The sequence below is a fragment of the Hakea prostrata genome, chromosome 1 (assembly GCF_041222555.1).
Source record: "Hakea prostrata isolate BN-2017 chromosome 1, UWA_Hpros_2, whole genome shotgun sequence".
NCBI lineage: Eukaryota > Viridiplantae > Streptophyta > Magnoliopsida > Proteales > Proteaceae > Hakea > Hakea prostrata.
Genome location: NC_142600.1, coordinates 25,796,350 through 25,817,704, shown reverse-complemented (window position 1 = coordinate 25,817,704; position 21,355 = coordinate 25,796,350). Strand labels below are relative to the sequence as shown.

Genomic DNA, 21,355 nt, shown 5'->3' with positions numbered 1-21,355 from the left:
TTTAGTTTTTTTGTTTTTAAAGGGTAAACAAAGAGTAACATCAACAAAGTAACGTTTGATGTCCAAACCATTTGAATGTCTTCTTTCAGAATTTCAACTTGAGATCTCTCCTGATTTTCCATATTTAAAATTGGTACCTGCATGAAAATTAATGAAGAAATAAGATAATGCATCCAATTCAAAAGATCTATGAACACTCTGCATTGACAATTTTGACAGGGAGCAAAGTAGTGCTGTTGGGACAACATAGAAAGAAATCTCAACAGAATATAGAAAACAAAGTAGATAAACTAGTCAACAGAATGACTATTAGCTTAACATGCCAAATATGAACAAGAATGATAATAAACTTGGAACATTGAAGTATCTATGTGAACCATCAATGCAACATGCACATTAATGACAATTAGTCAATAGCCATGCTTCAGTTTGCAAGGGTGCTACACATCAACAATAAGCACATGCTTTAGTTTGTAAGACCATTACACATCAATTATCAGTTCTCTTGCTTCAGTTCATGAGACAGTATTTTCTCAAGGCTACTATTTTTTGGTGCTTGTAACCATAATGGCAACTAGGAAAGGGTATTCATTGTATTCAGTTTTGTAGGATCACATGAGTGTACTGGAATCTTTGCCCTAAAATTATCATTTGGCTTCAAAGACCAGATCTTAGGTTGGTTTTTTTCCAAAGAAAACTGCTTCAGGTTACTCTTGGGTTATCAATTCCTATATTCAAATTTCTCTATCTTATTTCATCAGTTTTTTATATTTGACCAGGGATTTAATCCTATGTCTTCACTATAACCTTTCAAAAGTCACAGCCAAAAAATTCTGCTCGACTTTGATGTCAATAAAGGACTTTTCAGTAACCATTTGACAATCCCAATATTTCACAAACCAAACCAGATTCGCAAGATTCACCCCCCAGAAAAAGAAAAAAAAACAGATTTAGGAGAATTTAGGCCAAAATACAGACAACGTATCTGTAAATTTGAGAAAGAATAAGGTGAAGAACGAGGGAGAGGAAAAGATGGAAGTGATGACTTTGCTGTGGAGGCTCAGATAGATCTCATGAGCACTCCTCAAAATAACTTCACTATTTATAGGCTAATTTACAAGTCTATTCTATACAGTAAACAAAGTAGAACAAAAATAAGAGAGCATCAACCAATTTCAATTGGTATAGAACACCTAATTACCGCCTCTTTTTCCTATCGAGAGTTAGCGCTTGATGGAACTTTCCTTTCCCAAATTGCCCTTCCTAACACTCCCCCTCAAGCTGGAGCAGATATATTACTCATGCCCAGCTTGTTACAAAAAAAGGTAACCCTTGTACTCCCTAGAGCTTTGGTGAACAAATCTGCGAGTTGTTCTCCAGTCCTCACATGCTTGGGGGATATTATGCCTTGTAGTAACTTCTCACGAACAAAGTGGCAATCAACTTCAATGTTCTCTAGTCCTCACATGCTTGGGGGAGATTATGCCTTGTAATAACTTCTCATGAACAAAGTGGCAATCAACTTCAATATGCTTGGCACGTTCATGAAAGACTGGATTTGATGCTATATGAACTGCAGCTTGATTATCACACCATAACTTCATTGGTGTGTCATCAATAATTCCTAATTCCTGGAGTAAATGTTTCATCCATACCATCTCGCATGTTGCCTGTGCAATAACACGATAATTAGATTCTGCGCTTGAATGTGCAATAGCCAGTAATCGATCTTCTATCAATAAGTGATCCAGCCCAATCAACATCAAAGAATCCTTCAACATTTCTATGTCCATGATTAATGTAAAGAAGTCCATGTCCTGGTGCTTTCTTAAGATACCGCAAAATTCGAATAATTGCATCCCAGTGTGTTGTTCGTGTGGTAGACAAAAATTGACTCACAACACTAATAGTAAAGGCAATGTCAGGTCGAGTCAAGGTCAAATAATTCAGTTTCCCAACAAGCCTTCTATACTTCTCTGGATCATTAAGAATGGTTCCATCTTCTGGCATTAACTTTAAGTTAGTTTCCATGGGAGTGTCTAGGGGTTTTGATCCCAACATTCCTGTTTCAAATAGAAAATCTAGTACATACTTCCGTTGAGACAAGAAGATGCCCTTTATTGATTGGCGACTTCAACTCCTAGAAAATACTTTAACTTGCCCAAGTCTTTGGTCTGAAATTTCTCTTGTAAATAGATCTTTAACCTATCAATTCCTGAAGTGTCATCTCCTGTAATGACAATATCATCAACATAAACTACAAGAAAGATTTTGCCTACATCAGAGTTTTTAAAGAATACAGAGTGATCACTTTCACAGCGAGTCATCCCAAATTCTATTACAAGAGTAGTGAATTGTTCAAACCATGCTCGAGGTGACTACTTGAGACCATATAATGATTTGCGAAGGCGACAAACCTTATTCTTCTCCCCCTGAGCAACAAACCCAGGTGGTTGCTCCATATACACTTCCTTATGTAGATCTCCATGAAGGAAGGCATTCTTCACATCCAACTGAAACAAGGGCCATTTGCAGGTAGCGGTAAGAGAGATTAAAATGCGGATGGAAGTAAGCTTGGCAACAAACGAAAAAGTATCTACATAATCCACACCATAAACTTAAGCACAACCCTTTGCAACGAAACAAGCTTTCAAGCGAGCTAAAGAACCATCAAAATTAACTTCCACAGTGAATATCCACCTACAACCAATAGCTGTCTTTCCTGAGGGTAAAGGCACAAGATCCCAAGTCTGATTGTCTTCTAAGGCTTGTAATTTTTCGTTCATTGCAATGACCCACCCAGGATTAAACAAGGCTTCAAGAACATTCTTAGGAATAAGACAAGTCTCTATAGTAGATAAGAGCAGTAGAAAACCCAGGTGATAAAGCAGAATATGAAATAAAGTTAGAAATGGAATACTAAACACAAGGACGAGAACCTTTCCGAAGAGCAATGGGAATATCAAGGTCAGATCTGGCAGCAACATCCGCAGGATCAGCAGACGAAGTCGGCACAAAGGTAGAGACCGTAGGTGCGGAGGGGGGAGCAGGTGGTTTTAGACGGCGTATGTATACTTTGGTGATGCCTAGTGGAGGTGGAGGTGAAGGAACTGTACCATTTGGAAAAACACTTTAAATAATACATAGATCATCATTTAAGTCAATTAAGCTAACAGATTCAGTAGAAAAAGGAGTGGACTCAAAAGATGACACATTTACAGTAACAAAATATCTTCTTAAGTCGAAAGAATAACAACGATATCCCTTTTGGGTTCGAGAGTACCCCACAAACACACAATTACGTGCACAAGGATCAAGTTTATAGATTCTAGGGCGATGATTACAAATGTAACATACACAACCAAATACGGGGGGGGGGGGCAAGGTAAATAAGGGAGATAAAGGAAATAATAGAGAATTAGGAATGCCACCTTTTCATACAGATGAAGGCATCTTGTTAATAAGATAACAGGCATTTAAAATTGCATCAGCCCAAAAGAATTTAAGAACCTTCATCCCAAATAAGAGAGAACGGGTGACCTCCAATAAGTGTCTATTTTTTCTTTCTACAACCCGATTTTGTTGAGGAGTAGCAACACAGGAAGATTGGTGAAGAATTCAATTAAAAGCCATAAATTTTCAAAAGGGATCAGAGAAATATTCTTTGCATTATCACTACGAAAAGTACAAATAGGCACACTAAATTGAGTACGAATTTCAATAACAAAATTACAGAATATGTCAAATAATTTTGAACGATTTTTCATTAAATAAAGCCAAGTGACTCTTGAAAAGTCATCCATAAATGTAACAAAGTATCTGTACCTTGAAGTAGAAGTAACAAGACAAGGTCCCCACACATCAGAATGAACTAAAGAGAAAAGGTGGTCTGATATTTTATTTATACAAGGGGGAAAACTCACACGATGAAATTTTCGAACTGACAAGACTCACAGTCCAACTTAGAAAGAGAATGAAAACTTTTATCTACCAATTTTAGGTTTTTCAAAGAAGGATGCCCCCAACCGACAATGTATTTGATGGGGAATGGAAATGCTAGAACAAGCAGTAGAGGATATCTCCTCGAATAGATACACCCCCCCCCCCCCCGACATATGGCCTCTACCAAGCATCTTCTTCATCATAAGATCCTGAAATAAACAATATCCAGGAAATAATTTCACCAAATAGTTATTAGTGGAAGTAAATTTATGAACAGATAATAAGTTAAAAGGCAAATTAGGTATGTAAAGAACTGTAGGTAGGGTAATGGATGGAGTGAATTGAACTGTACCCATTCATTTAACATTGATATGAGAACCATTAGCAAGTATAACCAAAGAGGATGATGGAACAAAAGATGAAAATATACCTATAGCCCCGGTCATATGATTAGAAGCTCCTGAATCAATGATCCAAGGGCAAGATGTGGTTGAAAGGCAAGCGGTAGCATTACCTGTTTGAACAAGGGTAGCAATGGCAGATTGTGGTTGAGTGGCCTGAAATTGAGTGAAACGAATATAATCTTCCTTGATCATCTTTACAGTCTTACCCTTAAGATGAATTTTAGTAGTTGTAGAGGTTGATTCAGAGGTGGTGACTGCATTAGCCATGTGTGGGGGCTTCCCATAAAACTTCCAACAATATCGTTGAATATGTCCTAGACGACCACAATGATGACAAGTCTTAACTTGTCCTGTCTTGTTAGTAGAGTTCTGTGAACCCGAATATTTTCCAGAATTATTTCCTTGAGTTCATCCTATATTATGTCCACCAGGGGTCTGTCCTCCAGAAGTGTCATGGGAAACTATTGCCAAAGCTGAATTTTCTATAGAGTTATTGGTATTCTCCCTTGCAACACAAAGAACTCTTGAAAAAGTGTTAGCTAACGTGGGTACATGATCACTACCAAGAATCGTGCTCTAAACTGCGTCAAACTCCTTTCTAAGACCTCCCAAGAAACTCATAACAGCTAATTGCTCTCTTTGATTTTGCATAGTTTTGACACCTGAGGAGATAGGTAGAATAGAGTTTAATTCTTCATACATTCTTTTAAAATCTACAAAATATTGAGTAATATCTCTACCTTTCCTATCTACTCAATAAAATTCCTGGGACAATTCGTAGATTCTAGCCAGATTATTCTGACCAGAATACAACACATTCAAATACTCCCATAACTCCTTCACAGTTTGTAAGTGAGTAACCAAATTTACAATATTATCGGCCAAGGAATTAAACATCTGCCCAAGTATTCGAGCATCAACAATTGCCCAAGTATCATCATCTTTAGGTACAGTCTTAGTCAAATGATCTATCTGTCCCCGTCCAGTAAGAACAATTCTAACTATAGCCCTCCACTAGTGGAAATTTGATACACCCTCCAATTTCTTCTCAGTTAACCGATGAGAGGATGAAGAAACAATTTCAGTCATGGTATTTTAAATGAAGTTTCTCCCATATCCAAACACAATTAAAACCAAATCAGATTAATCTCATAAATCGAATCAGATTAATCCCAGAATCAAAATTAATCCCAGAATCAGATTAATCCCAAAATCATAATTAATCCCAAAAAAGAACCAGATATTGAACCACCTGAACCACTAGATCAAACCGAACCAGCAAACCAACTCAAAACCAGTTTCAAAACTAATCAAATTCCCAAAAACATGATTCACTCAGCCCTAAACAGATCAAGAGTGAGGAAGACTACAATCACTCTTCCTCAGCCCCAAATTACAGAAAAATTCTCTCCATCTATCGGAGATCTATCGTACCTGAGAATGGCAAATTCCAGACAACTCTAGCATCAATTGTGGCAACGATCTTGAGAAGAGGTCATCGCACAGCTCTCCCCTTGAAAAGGAAACTCAATCTAGGTATTCACTTGCATCGATCTTCAAAAAAGACACCAAATAATGGCAGTGTATGGAGCTGCATCAATCTTCAAACAAAAACCACCAACAAGTGCAGCATAATGTGCTTCATCCTCTTTAATTTCTGGAAACGACTCTCACACCAAGTACAATCTCTTTCCTTTCTATAGAATCAACTGTTTGTACTAGTAACTCTTAGAATCGAAAGGAATAAGAGGACCTACCGCTCTGATACCATGTAAATTTGAGAAAGAATAAGGTGAAGAACGAGGGAGAGGTGAAGATGGAAGTGATGACTTTGCTATGGAGGCTCAGATAGATCTCATGAGCACTCCTCAAAATAACTTCACTATTCATAGGCTAATTTACAAGTCTATTCTATATAGAAAACAAAGTAGAACCAAAATAGGAGAGCATCAACCAATTTTGATTGGTATAGAACACCTAATTACCGCCTCTTTTTCTTATCGATGAAACTTTCCTTTCCCAAATTGCCTTTCCTAACAGTATCAAATGTGATGTGTTCACATATACTGACATAAATTATAGCAGGAGAGTAGATAATGTGGGGTCACGTGAAGTTTTGTTCCAGACTAATGAGAAATAGTCCCACAATTGTCAGGGCAACTCAAAAACGGTAAGCACACAAACCAGTAAATATAAGAAAGAAGAAGACACAGGCTTGCCAAACTTCAACTGCAGGAGGCCATTGTCTTAAGACGCTTAACCATATAGCCAAAACCATAGAGAAACTGAATAATTACAAGCCTATACACAGACTATCATGCACCACTTTCAAAAATTAAGGAACTGTAAAAGAAATACCACTTGGGCCTTGGACATGCTATGAAGAGTAAATACCCCCAATAACCAAGCCAAGTCCAGCTTGAAAAGGAAAAATAACCAGCTTACTTAGTGCTGCAAAGACCCAGAAACAAAACCCTAAGTCTTCCTGAAGCATGAACTATTAATCCTCTTTTAAATTTTTGTGGAGTTCCTCTCTAAATTTTGACACTGATTTGGTGTCTGATCTAGATTGTCCACTATCAGCTCTCATACAAATTCAATTCATTATAATTTCGACACTAATTTGGCGTATGATCTAGATTGTCCACTATCAGCTATCTTACATATTCTATTCATTTTGGCAAAGTAAACATTATAGATTGCATATTCAGACTTCATAACTTTTAACGAAGGTATATAAACACTTCTGCATGACCATAATGCAGAAGTGCATAAGGTAGAATGGAACCAAAACTTTTAAGTCACAATGATAATAAATTAACTAGATATCACATCCAAACATTTTGAAACGCTGCCTCCAAACAAACTATTCTAATCCTAACCAACCCTTAAGTTCCTAGTATCCTACTTTATTGTATTGATCTGACGACATGGAAATCCATGAACATGAGGAAACCCATCAGAAGTGATAAACAACTGAAGTCGAGTTATTTTTAACTTTCATATTGAGTAAGGGAAATATTTTATTGGCTAGGATGTTACTGAAATTCATAAGTAAAAATATTCACAAGTACAAGCACTAAAATTTCTGAGATCCAATTCTTTGAATATGTGTTGGTAGCATTTAAATCACTAAAAAATTATAGTATTTGTGCTATATGTGTTTTCAGTTTATAAGCTGGATAATAAGATTTCAGGCAACAACAAAATCTTTCAGTTGAGTTCAGAGAACTTCTAGAAGAACTCCATTTACCCTTTTTTAAATAATGGAAGAAAATATATGAAGCAAAATAGTGATGGGACTAAAGCTTATGCATCACCTGTGCTAAATAAAGTTGATAATGAGAATCTTGCTTTCTATTTGACTCTACCAATCCAGGATTTTCTGATTCAACAGAACCATCACCTGCATTTTGGAGGCGCTCTTTGCAAGAGATGATGAAGGTCGACAATGGCAATTGAACCTATAACAGAAAGGTGAAAATATTCAATTGTCATCCCAATTCAATCCGAGAGTCAATAAATTTCAAAGAATGTGCCCAGTAGCCCACAATTTTTCTTATTTGAGTACCCTCTCATGGCTTCTAAGATCACCATAGAAAACAGGACCTGATCTGGACAACATGGCTTCAACAATAGAGGATCCTACTTGTTCCTGAAATTTCAGATTGAGTTAATTAAAAAAATAAAAATAAATAAAAAAAGGGCACTCGGAGGCCAAAAGAATATGAGAAGAATGCATCTTAAAAATTAACTAAAAGTGCCATAAAACTAAATAATAATAAATAAATAAATAAATAAATAAGATACATGACCCACAATCATATGTTTCAAATTCATCATACTCAACACAATATTTCCTTCTTCTCCCAAAAATTTAAGAACCACAAAGAGTTTCAGTTTGACGGTCTGCATGATTACACTTCTGCTTCTCTATTTCTCTGCTCATAGTTTCTCAGAACAAAAAAAAAATGGAGATATTCATCTCTTAATACTGGTTAACCTTTTTTGTTCATAGGATGAAACGTGACAAAATTTGCCGCTGAGAAATAGACAAAAAAGAAGCTCCATTCTGTATCTTTTCCATCTCAGAAATAAAAGAAAGAAATAAAGGAAAGTTGCTCTTCCATGAGACATGGTTAATTTGACAGGCAAAGTAGTACTTTCATGTCCACAACAAAACACCACTTCTTTCCTCTAAAATACATTTCAACCATCACCTCCACCAGTGTCATTGCCACCACCACATCCAGCCCAACCCCACCGCCCATCCTCTGCCACCACCACTGCAACTGCCACCTCTGGCACATTTTTAGGCATTCAATGGATTTTTGAAATTTTATAGAACTTCTGGATACATAAATTATTGTGCATAACAAACATGTTTCTGTTTTTTAAGGCCTAGATACAGAAATTATTATTTTTCACGAAATGCATTTTCTGCGCAGAAATTTAGCCCAGCAATTAGAATATAAAAAGTCAAAATTCTGGAATAGAAACATGGGGCAAAAAGTCAAAACCAGAAGTGTAATCATGCAATCATGCAGACCCAAAAATCATCTGTGAACACCATACAGTCTTGAACCTGAATTGCTCGATAAATGCTAACTTTACTTTACAGAGACTTTTTAATTCTCTCTAGAGCCAAAGATAGTAGTTTTTGAACAGAAACATTTGCTTCTATTTTTCTGAAAAAAAATCCAGATCATTAGGAAGGAAATCTGATAGGAATGGATCAAATTTTCATTCTATTATTAACAGATACAAACCAATGTTCAAAATCTCGGTTTTGAGGCCAGTTTCAGCAAGCCTCGAAACCAAGACCAAAACCAGGTATCTTCTGCAGTAAATTTCAACACATTTGGACACTATTAGCTTAAGTTCTGGGTGGTCCGGACAATCTACTTACCCTGTTCTGAATTGCTTTGGAATTTCAAGAGTAAATTTTCCATGCAAAAGACTTTAAAAACCCTCCCTATCTCTCTTCTTCTGAATCCCCCATGATAATCTCATTCAAGAAGACAACAACAACAACAATAAGCCTTGTCCCAACTAAATGAGGTTGGCTACATGGATTCTTGCCCTCCAATCAGTTTTGTTCAAGGCCATGCTAAATACAAGGCCTGAGCTATACATATCCTTTCTCACCACTTCTCCTAAGGTTATCTTAGGTCTACCCCTAGCTCTTCTGGTTCCTTCAATATGGATTATATCACTTCTCCGTACAGGAGCATTTATAGGTCTCCATTGAACGTGGCCGTGCCACTTTTTTTTTTTTTTTCATTCAAGAAGACAAGAACCTGCAAATTTTCAAGGCGGCAAATGGAGATCGAGGGGTGAAGTAGATCAAGAATAAGTAAGGCTCAAGAACCAGTGTTGAAACCATCGAACCTTGGGGGTGAAGTAGGGAAAGATCCTTCTGAAAATCTCCATGCTGACTGCTCTGTGCCGAAGCCACAAGCGAGAAACATGCCGAAACCATCAAGACTTGGGCAAAGCTTGTCGAAATAAAGGAATACACCCTAAAAAAAGGTGTTGTTTCAACCAACTCAGGTCAATATGGTGCATCAACCGAGATGAATCAGATATGCTATTAAATTCTCGGTCGGCATATTTCATCTTGTTTTTCCCAGGGGCCGAAATTTTGTCGGGTTTCGACCAAAAATTTTTCCACGCTACAAACATAAACTGCCTTGAAATGGATCAGTTTCAATGTTTTTGGTCCTAGAACAAAGGTAGAATATTTAGCAACTTCTGACTAGGAGTCCCCAATATTCATTTTTGTCTATTATCCAATCGCATCATTCTGTTGTAAAAATTAGAATCATCAAAAGAAAAAGTGAGCCTCCAACCAAGTGGAAGTGTTAAGTCTTGAAAATCATGGTCATAAATAGATTTTCATTAGCTTTCTCTATGTACAATTACTGATTTAAGCTTCGAACCTTATTTCTTTCTTCAAATGGTAAAGGGAGCATAGCACTTTTTCCTCCCACCACACCTAACAAAGGTATTGCTTAAGTAGTATTTACTTGCTAAAGCTCTAAACAGTTGCCAAGATCCAATAGGTTCTAGTTGAATGTTCTGGGTCTACAGTAGATGACGCAAGACAAAAGCCAATGAAGAAATCATCTCTCATTTATGCGTGCACCATTTTGTGACCAAGCAACAGAAGACATGCAAATGTCTAACTGCTCACAGCTCAGTGCCGTCCAGCACAACCTTGTCATATTCCCTCTCCTGTGAAAATTATCAAGAACTTCCCCTCAACAAATTACTCCCGATAGTAGAAGCTTAAGAGGTAAGACATTTGCACATTCTCTATCGACAATACCCTTCAGTTCAAATACCAGATAAGAGACAACAAACTACCATATTTTCCCTCACATAGAATTACACCATTATTTCAGAAGAATTATACTAGTCGACATTTCTCTGTCAAAAATTAAATTTCGTTCAAATTGCATAGCATAAATCACGAAGAAAACAACAATAATCATATAAAATCAGCTGAATTAAGGATGAGAAGAGAAATTATATATAAAAACAAGTAAATAAAGAGGATCAAACAGTAGACGAATACTTGTTTGGAAATCTAACATCAAACACAATAAATATTTGACGACCAAAGCATGAGAAAACCTGCAAATAGTCGAGTCCATTATTAGACGGATTCCACTTGGAAATGGCTTCCCAGTTCTTGATGCAGCCGTAAAATACCTTTTCACGGATGAAAACGAAAAATTAGCAGGTGACTAATGGTAAGAGTAATGTTGAAAACTAACTTATCTGAATACAATAAAAGGAAAGATAGATGGTAAGTTGAAATAACCGCAGGTGTATTTCTCGATTCAATCTGTGATGCGAAAACTTCAGTGGAAGGAATCGAATTGAACTGTTGGATTCGCAGAGCTTCATCCATGTCTTTTACTTGGTTTCTTCATTATACACATGGGACCGCAAATTGGGAACCCCGAAACACGTTTAAAACAAAAAAACACACACAAAAACCCCCCCCCCCCCCCCCCCCCCCCCCCCCACCCCCCCCCCCCCCCCCAAACAAAACTTCACCCCAGTTGCCCCAACTCAGAACTCAAAACTTCAGGGGAAAGCACTCCTCCTTCACAGTTCACACTGTGATCCTGCTGCGGTTTTTTATTGTTATTTATTTATTTATTTTTCCCTTGAAATACCGGGATGGTTTTCAAACCATGGTACTATCTGTATCGCCGACAACAGGGTGATATATCGCCGAGATGCACTCGGCGTGCAAGGTGACATATTGCAAAGCACCAACAAGACTCAAGTCCCAAGCGACACGAGAGGTGAGAGAAGACATAAAGGAGTAGATAGGGCAAGAAGAAGTTCACAAAAAAGGAAATAGACCATTAGAGAAGGTATAAGCCAATACCCAAGAAGAATCGAACCCAAACCGAAAACCAATTAGACAATATTGAGTGAATCTCACATATTTAATAAAATTTATTGATTTTTCACCGATCCCACAAGCCCAGTGGGCGAATAGGTGGTCACCTGCCCGCCGAAGGGGAATATTGCCCCGCCCTGCAAAAAGTCGACGACATTTTGGCGATATATCGCCCAATTCACATATTTAATAAAGATTTATTCGATTTTTCACCGATTTTTCATTCAATTTTTGCCAAAGTGATGTAGGACCTCTACAGCCTCCGGGGGCTGCCCCCACACCCCTGCCGGGGCGGCTTCCCCGCACCCCACCCCCGTGTCTGTCAACAACAAAATGTGAAGCATGAACCATACTCAATATAATTGTATAATGAATTGTAAACTTTATTACATCTATTCTTTTTTTTTCTTTTTTTGGTAGACTTTAGTACATCTATTCACTAGTTGTGCATTTGTGTTCTCTTTGCATTTTTTACATTAGTTTATATGAATTTTCCAAACTTCAAGTTTTGCCCGCATATAGCCAGACATATGCCAATCTAAAACTTTAGATTAAGAGATGTTTCAGGCCAAAAATAATGTTCCCAGTATGTTTATTAGTATCAAATTAGGTTACACGTCAAAATGACCCCAAAAGTTGGACAACATGTCGCTCAACTCGCCGTGTCGGACCATGTTTCAAACCCTTCTTTCTTTTTTTTTTTTTTTTTTTTTTTTTTTTTTTTTTTCCGGTCTAAGGTTCATGTGGGCCAGCTTAGGCGCACTTCGATTATATCCTCAAATGGAGCTTTATCATCCACAAGAGTCGAACCTATGACCTCTCCACTAAGAAGTATAGATTTTACCACTCTAACAACCTTGCATTGATGATGGTTTTCAACCTTGTGATACATGGATAGACCGAAGCTCCCCTGCCTTCACCCCCCCCAACCTCTCTTTTATATTTAGTCTGACGTGTACACTGGCCATGCATACAACCTTACTTTCCGGTTCACTGGTTCAGCCATGCCCCGACACGAAACATGCGGTTTCAAATGGTTGTTTCGATCTGGTTTGGTTCACCAAATGAGAGATCGAGATTAAATTGTCAAAATGATAATATAGGGATGGAAGGCAAAGATTCATCATTCATGTAACTGATCCAATTTAGTTCGAAAAAGACTTATCATTATATCATCGATAGATTGTTCTATTCTATTGATAATGACCAACACTTCTTACTGAAGAAGTTACACGTTTTATACAATTTATGGTATATATAATAGTCTCTACCTCTAATATAGAACTACCCATTCAACCAACAACAACAACAAACAAAAAATAAAATAAAAATATTATTGTTATAATGATATTACTAAAACGATGTTTTACCAGCAAAAAAAAAATTTAATATTTTGATGCTGAAAAAAAAATTTTGAACTAATTGTGAATATCCATCTCCTCTAAAGAGATAATACCCAAATATGTAATTTTTAAATGAAGATTTCAACCACTTCAGTGTACAATATTGATGATCAACATTTTCATATTAACTGAAGATTACAACAATTTATAATTTCATATCAAGAGCATCTTATTAACACGACTTCACTTAAAACAATTGTGTTCTAAAAACAAAGATGATAGGCCATATGCCATTATGCTTTATATTCTAAGGTAAAAAAGATGATCAATTTTCTTGTATTTTTTTTCTATAAACAATAGAGTTTGTCTTATCTATCTAGCAATGTAAATGCACCTTAATTATGATATATGATCTGATGAATCTTAAAGTCAAACAAATGATGAACTATTAAGTCATTAATTTTATTAATATAATATGACATTTTTTTTATATAATTTTATCAATATCTGAATCTGTTTAAAAAAAATGAAATATTATGACACTTGCATAAATCCTTTTTTTTTATATATATATAACATGGTAAATTAAGGAAATTAAGGAGAGAGAAGGAAGAGATGACTTCTTCTAATGCACCGAGAATTATTAAGTAGAGAAGAAGTGACACCTTAGGTGTCATCACTTCAAATTATATTTTACATAATTTACTTTATAAGGTGAACAAAAAGAAAGAGGGACTAGGTTGTGTGGGTAACATAAGAGAAGAAAAGAGAAAGATTAGAGAAGTTTATGCGTGCAGAGAAAACATAGAAGAGATAGAAGAAAGTAAAGAGCGTAAGAAAGAGAAAGAAGTGAGAAGTTAAGAGAGAGAAGAAGCCATTAAGGAGGCAAGAGGAGCGAGAGAGAGAGAGAAGAGAAAGAAAGAAGAAAAAGAAGTACATGCAGTTGCAGAATACTTAAGGAGGAGAGAGAAGAGGAAAAGAGGAGAGGAGAGGAGAGAGAAAATAATAAATAAATAAAAGGAAACCCCCTATTGGCTCCCGTGTATTCAAAATAATCGTTAATTGTTTGGGATACAAGAAGGAGAGCGGATTTTAACTGAATCATAATCAAGACTCACACATATGGAACATGAACAGGTAAGTGATATTGACCAACCCATGTATATTATAATTTATAAGTAGGTGATTCCATTTAGTAGACAAGTAGCATTCACATGTTAATATAGAATTGATTTCATTGACTCACTTATGCAATTTATAAGAATGCATGATGTATTGTTTTGTGAATGAAATAAAAATGCATGGGATCGGATGACAGCTTAATGACTTGATTGAACTGTTTGAATTAAAATGTCGATAATATTCTTGAGATGTTGAATTATGAATTTGAAATTATGTTTATGCTTGTTAAATGTAGAATTATCATGCCCTTATATTTAAATGATTGGATTGTATGAATTGTGTCTACATTTATTCAAATGAGACAAAATGATGATTGAAATGAAAAATATAAATTGAATTAAATAGAGCATGGTAATGAAATACTGAAATTGAATATAAAAAGAGTAAAAGAAAAATAAATAAAATGTTAATGGCTTCTGTAAATCTTGGTACTTAATGTACCCAAATGGGAAGGCATGAAGCGGTTTATGTAAGTCCTAGTACTTAAGTGTACCTAAATGGGAGGGCATGAAACAAAATTGAAAAGTGAAAAGATATACTAAACTGATGATGGCCTCTTGTAGAGAACACTTGGCCTTGTGCAAAAAGACTGAAAAGAGAATCTCTTGATGAGAACCTCTAAGAATGAGACTGAGACTGATGCAATTTGTGTGGTTTAGACTGATGGTGCTCTCTCTACAGGTAGCGCTTAGGTTTGGTTTAATAATGAAAAAGGAAAATGAAAATGAAAAGAAAATTGGAATGCATGATGTTATATGACTTTGATGTGATTATTGATGTATGATGAATTGTCTAACTTACTTACATGATTATCTATATTGCTTATTGGGCTGCAAAGCTCACTATTGTAAATGTTGACAGGTCCTTAAGTACATGATAAGGGCAAGAATACTACCACCTGACAATGCCTTTAAAGTGGAAAATGGAAACTATTTTTCTTTATTTTTTGTTGTTTCAACTGATGTTTGTTTTACTGGACTATGGATGTATATATTCCTTTGAGATTGTATGTCCTTAACTAGATACTATTGAAAGGTCAAATGTAAACATAACAGGACTTTAGACTGTATACATATGTTTATGAGTCAAAACTGTCAAACAGGTTGTCTGTTTTGCCCTTGAGAATTTTTAGTTTAACATTTTGTTTTAGTGGTTATAAACAAGTTGATAATGAGAGAAACTGTCACGTGCCCTAGTTGAATGTCCATAATGTGGGCTCCACCAAACCTGTGAAAACTAGAGTCGTGACACTACATAAGGAAATAGAGTGGGCCCACAAGCCCATAAAGAAGCCCACTATTTAGTTTTAAATATATATACACGTATATATTATGTTATATTATATTATATATAATATATAAAATGTGAAAAGTTAAGGAGAGAGAGAGAAGGAGGAGATGACACCTCCCACCTAACGTGGTGAATTTTCAAAAAAGGCGACATGAGGTGTTATAATCATATATAATATTTTATGAGTTAAGATAAGAGTGGAAAGAAAGAATAAGGAGGTGGCTGGTTTTGCGTGGAAAGAAGAAGAAAAAAGGAGAGAGAATATAGAACACAAGGAGAGAGAAGAGAAAGAGAAGAGAGAACAGAGGAGGAGTAAAGAGGAGAAAAAAGAGAGTTGAAAGACATAGGAAGAGAGGGAGAACGGAAAGAGGAGAATTGGAGAGGAGAGAGGAGAGAGAACAGAAAAGAGGTTAAAAGGAGAATTTATGAAGAGAGAGGATGAGAGAGAGAATAAAAAGGAAGTAATGTGTGGAAGCAAAAAGAGAAGAAAAAGAGAAAGAATAAAAGAAAGAGAATAGAGGGAACGGAGAGAGAAGAAAGTGAACAGACAGAAGAGAATAGAAGTTTTGAGAGAGAATGGAGAGAGAAAGGAGGAGAGAGAAAGGAAATACGGAAAATGGAGGGGAAGCCTTAGTTCTTGCATGTATTGAAATAGTCGAGGATTATTCACAATACATGAGAGATGGTGAGCTTTAACTGAGTCAGGATCAAGTGACACACATAGAATAGGAATAAGTAAGTGGTATTGACTAACCTATGTATGTTATAAGTAGGTAATTCCACTTAGTAAATAGGTAGCATTCACATGTTAGTATAAAGTCTACCTTATTTATTCACTTATACAATTTATGGAAGTGCATGATATGTTGCTTTGTGAATAGAACAAAGGTGCATGAGATCGAATGACAACTTAAGAACTTGATTGAAATGTTTGAATTGAAATGCTAATGGTATTCTTGAACTATTAAATTATGAATTTGAAATGATGTTTATGCTTGTTAAATTTAGAATTATCATGTTTTCGTATTTAAATGATGGGATTGTATGAATTGTGCCAAGTCTTATTCAGATAAGGCTAAATGATAATTGAAATGCAAGAAGCACATTGAAATGGACAGGGTATAGTAATGCAAAACTAAAATTGAATATAAAAAGAGGAAAGAAAATGGAGGAAAAATAAGAATAAAAGAATAAATAAAATATAAATGGCTTCTATAAGTCCTAGTACCTAGTGTACCCAAATGGGAAGGCATGAAACGAGACTAAAAAGTGGAAAGATAGTCTAGACCAATGATGGCCTCCTGTAGAGAACACCTGGTCTTGTGCCAAAAGATTGAAAAGAGAATCTCTTAATGAGAACTGCTAAGACTGAGATTGAGACTGATGCCACTTGTGTGGTTTAGATTGAAGGTGTTCTCTCTACAGGTAGCGCTTAGATCTGGATTAATAAAGAAAGAGAAAAGAAAAATGAAAATTTTTTTTGAAATGCATAATATTTTATGACTTTGATGTGATAATGGATGCATGATGATTTACTTGATTTACTTGATTTACTTACATATTTGTTTATATTGCTTTCTAGGCCCGCAAAGCTCATTATTGTAAATGTTGACAGGTCCCCAGGTACATGATAATGGCAAAGGTACTAGCATCCAAGAGTATGGTTTAAAGTCAAGGAGGGGAATTTCTTTTGCAACTGATGTTTTGTTAAACTAGACTGTGAAATGTATATAACTCTTTTGAGGTTGTATGTATTTAATTAGACACTGGGTGAAACTCAATGTCAATAAGACAGGACTTTGGACCGTATACATATGTATATGAGTCAAACTGTCAAACAAGGTTATCTGTTTTCATCCTTGGAAATGTTTAGTTTAGCACTGTTTTTAATAGTTATAAACAAGTTGATACTGAGAGGAACTGTCACATGCCCTGGTTGGATGTTTGTAATGGGGGTCAAACCAAGCATATGAAAACTCGGATCGTGAGATGGAGTACTCCAACGGTTCCGATCAACAGTGATAGGCCTCGTTTAGTTTGTTGTTGGGCATGTCAATTAGAGATAGATCCAATAATGAAAACTTTTAAATGATTACAAAAATTATATAAACCTTGGGATTATTAAACTTCTCTTTCATTCGCAGTTTGACTTTCCATTTTTAGATTGACATTTCTACTAGTTCTGATTACACTTTTGCATATTTGATATCCATTTTTGAGATCCTTCTGAATATTCTTGATCCTTCATATTCATTAGTTAGTGGACTTCTATTGTTTATTGTTGATGATTATGTTACTATGTGGATTGGTAAGTGATTGCATGTGAACTTGATCTTGTGATCGTGGATCACTCCCTCAAGTATTCAAGTAGATGGATATCGGCTGGGTGGATGTGACACATTATCTTGTCAATGAATGGAGATTTATTTAAAGTAAGACTTGTTGATTATCATTTTGATGATTTAGTTTTTGCAACATGAAAGGAAGAGAATAAATAGTTAAAAAAAGAGATTGATTGAAATGCATTATCATTATCTTATTTAGATCCTCACATTGAACAATGTGAACCTGATGTTCAAAAGATAATGCATTTACAAAGTATTACGAAATAACTGACAGATTTACTGACCTACCAAGAGTTACTAAATCTCATATTTTAGCTGTAAATACTCCAATTCGGGTTAATGTCTCAGTAGAGCAATCTATTAATGCAAATGAGAAACCACGTTTAAAACATGGAAGATCAATCAGTTCTATGGATAAAAATCCTAGAAAAAGGAAAAATAACAAATTATAAAGATAGTCATAATATGGAGACAATTACTCATGAAAATTTTGAAGATGCAACTTTTTATAAACTACAAAAGAGGTTCAGGTACCTGAAAATAATAAAAGTGAAAAAATCCTTATTAATTATGTCATACAAGAAAGAAATAGAACCGGAAAAAATATAGTTGTCAATACATTTTTGCATATAATATATTGTTAAAATAATGAAACAAGACGATGATCTTGAATCTAAATCTATTGATGAATGTAAATGAAGAAATGATTTCCAAAAATAGAAAGACCCAATTCAAGCAAAATTGAATTCGCTTGAAAAAATAAAGTTTTTTGGTATATAGTCCAAATGCCTGAAGGTGAAAAATCACTGGGGTATAAATTTTTTTTTTTGTGAATATGAAATGAGAAAAATAAAATCATAAGATATAAAGCACGACTTGTAGCACAAGGATTTTGTAGAGGCCTACCATTGATTATATGGAAAGATATTATTTTGTGGTAGATGCAATCACTTTCAAATATCTTATTAGTTTGACAATACATAAAAAACTTGGCATGCGTTAAATGAATGTTATTACAATCTATTTATATGATTTACTCGATTGTAAAATTTATATGAAAAACTCTAAATGACAATAAATTTGTTCAATAAGGCTAATCATTATATGTATTAAAGCATATGTGATATAATCGCCTTAATGGATATTTATTAAAAGAAGGATACAAAAATGACCCAATTTATCCTTGTGTATTTATTAAAAAATATAGATATAATATTATTATAATAAGTGTATGCGTTGATGACTTAAATATCATCGGAACTTCTAAAGAGCTTCTAAAAGCAATAGATTATTTAAAGAAAGTTGAAATGAAAGATCTTGGAAAGACAAAGTTTTGTCTTGGTTTGTAAATTGAACATTTGACGAACGAAATATTCGTTCATCAATTAACTTATACAGAGAAGATTTTGAAGCGATTTTATATGGATAAAGCACATCATTGAGTACTCCAATGATTATGAGATCGCTCAACATAAAGAAATATTCATTTCAACCCCATAAAAATAATGAATAATTTCTTAATCCTAAAGTATCATATTTTAGTGCAATTGGGGCATTAACATATTTTGTTAATAATGTACGACTAGATATAACATTTTATATAAGTCACAAGATTTGACTCTTCTCCAATACGAAGACATTGGAATGGTGTTAAACATATATTTCAGTACCTTCGATGAAATATTGACATGTGATTATTTTATTCAAATGAATGTGGACATCAACTTACTTGTTATGCAAATACAATATATTTATCTGATTCACCCAAAATTATATCTCAAACAAATTATTTATTCATGAGTGGAAGTACAACTGTTTCATGGCATTCAAAAAAAAAAAAAAAACTATAGCTACCACATCTTCAAATTATGCAGAGACAATATTTATTCATGAAGCAAGTCGGGAATGTGTTTGATTAAGATCAATGACCCAACATATCCTGGAAGCATGCGGTTTTCCATTAGAAAAGGGGATTTCACAACAATATTATATTAAGATAAAATTGTATGTATAGCTCGGTTGAAGAGACAATACGTTGAAGGAGATAGAACGAAACATATTTTATTAAGATTCTTCTTTACTTATGATCTTCAACAAAATGGTTAAATCAATATTCAACAAATTTGTTTAAGTGATAATTTGACTGATTTATTTATTGAGGCATTGCTTATTTTACATTTTGAGAAGTTAATATATAAGATTGAGAAATGCAAACTTAAAGACATTCAATGATGTTATCATAAGGAGGAATGAAATACGTGCTACAATTATTTTTTTCCTTCACCAAAGTTTTGTTCCACTGAGTTTTCTTGGTAAGGTTTTCAATGAGGCAGCTAGCAATACGTATTATTTAGATATGTATAATCTTTTTCCTTCACTAAGTTTTTTTTTTTTTTTCTTCTTTTCCACAAGTTTTTTCTTAGTAAGATTTTAACGAGCTGCATTATCTATTGATAGACATCTAAGAGAGAGTGTTCTAAATAATATTGATTGTGGATGTCCATCATCCCAAAGAGATAATATTAAAAGATGTAACTTTCAAATGAACATCTCAACCACCTTATGTGCAATCTTGGCGATCCACATTTCCATATTAATTGAATATCACAACAATCTATCCTTCCATATTAAGAGCATCCTATTATGTGCAAGAATCATATAATGTATTTCCTTCTAGTCTCTAATATTTCAATTTTAGAGAAAATGCCACTTTTACTATAAATATGTAATGCACACAATTCAATGAACATAGTTCGATTCGTCTTGTCATTATTTCTTCTTTGTCTTTAATATATCTTCTCCATTTTATAAAAGATATAATTAATTCATGTTTTAATAAGAGAGTTTGACCCTTATCATAAACAAAGAAAAAGAAAAAAGAGACATGAATTAGAACAAGTGGGTGGTTAATTAATAATGTTATTTAGAAACTAAAGGACATTAAGATTCTGTCAACAATGGAGACTGCATTGTGCTTTTGCAAATGAAATCCATTAGTAAATAAAAGGAAAAAGTACTTTCCATCCATTTTTTTTTCTTCCAATTATTAGAGAAAATCATTAATGCAACCAAGTAAACAAAAGGCCAATGGGGTAAATTAACTCGGTATCAAAGGTCCCTAGACAAAGTTGAGGGTAGGGGGTTAGGCAATTTTGCCATGCAGCCTTATGCTTGAAATTTTCTGAAACTATTTTGATGTCTTGACTTTAGGCTAAATCTGTTTTCTATTGACCATTACATCAAGACCCATCTCTCAACAAAGTAGACCAAACCAAATGATTCTCCATTCCTACAAACACTCAGTAAAAAGTAATCCATAAGAGAAACAAAATTATATACTTTTAAGTATCATTCTATAAATCAATAAAAGGTGAATAGTAGCTCTAATGGATTCAACTTCTAAATAGCTGGGGATGGAGGGTGGGC

At 34.7% G+C, this 21,355-nt stretch overlaps 1 protein-coding gene across 2 annotated transcripts in view; it reads right to left on the bottom strand.

Moving 5' to 3' along the window:
• Nucleotides 1-11,284, bottom strand: part of LOC149028481 (2-oxoglutarate (2OG) and Fe(II)-dependent oxygenase superfamily protein) — a 35,781-nt gene extending 24,497 nt beyond the window's left edge. For both annotated transcript variants that reach the window (XR_016170226.1, XM_089137009.1), the window contains exons 1-5: nucleotides 11,176-11,284; nucleotides 10,986-11,063; nucleotides 7,918-8,001; nucleotides 7,667-7,810; nucleotides 69-137 (exon numbers count right to left, since the gene is read on the bottom strand). Coding sequence is in view for 1 of the 2 variants with exons in the window: in XM_089137009.1 (XP_088993135.1) it covers nucleotides 69-137; nucleotides 7,667-7,810; nucleotides 7,918-8,001; nucleotides 10,986-11,063; nucleotides 11,176-11,265 (465 nt within the window). In the remaining variant the exon portion in view is untranslated. The remainder of the gene's footprint in view (nucleotides 1-68; nucleotides 138-7,666; nucleotides 7,811-7,917; nucleotides 8,002-10,985; nucleotides 11,064-11,175) is intronic.
• Between the last annotated feature and the right edge of the window lie 10,071 nt (nucleotides 11,285-21,355).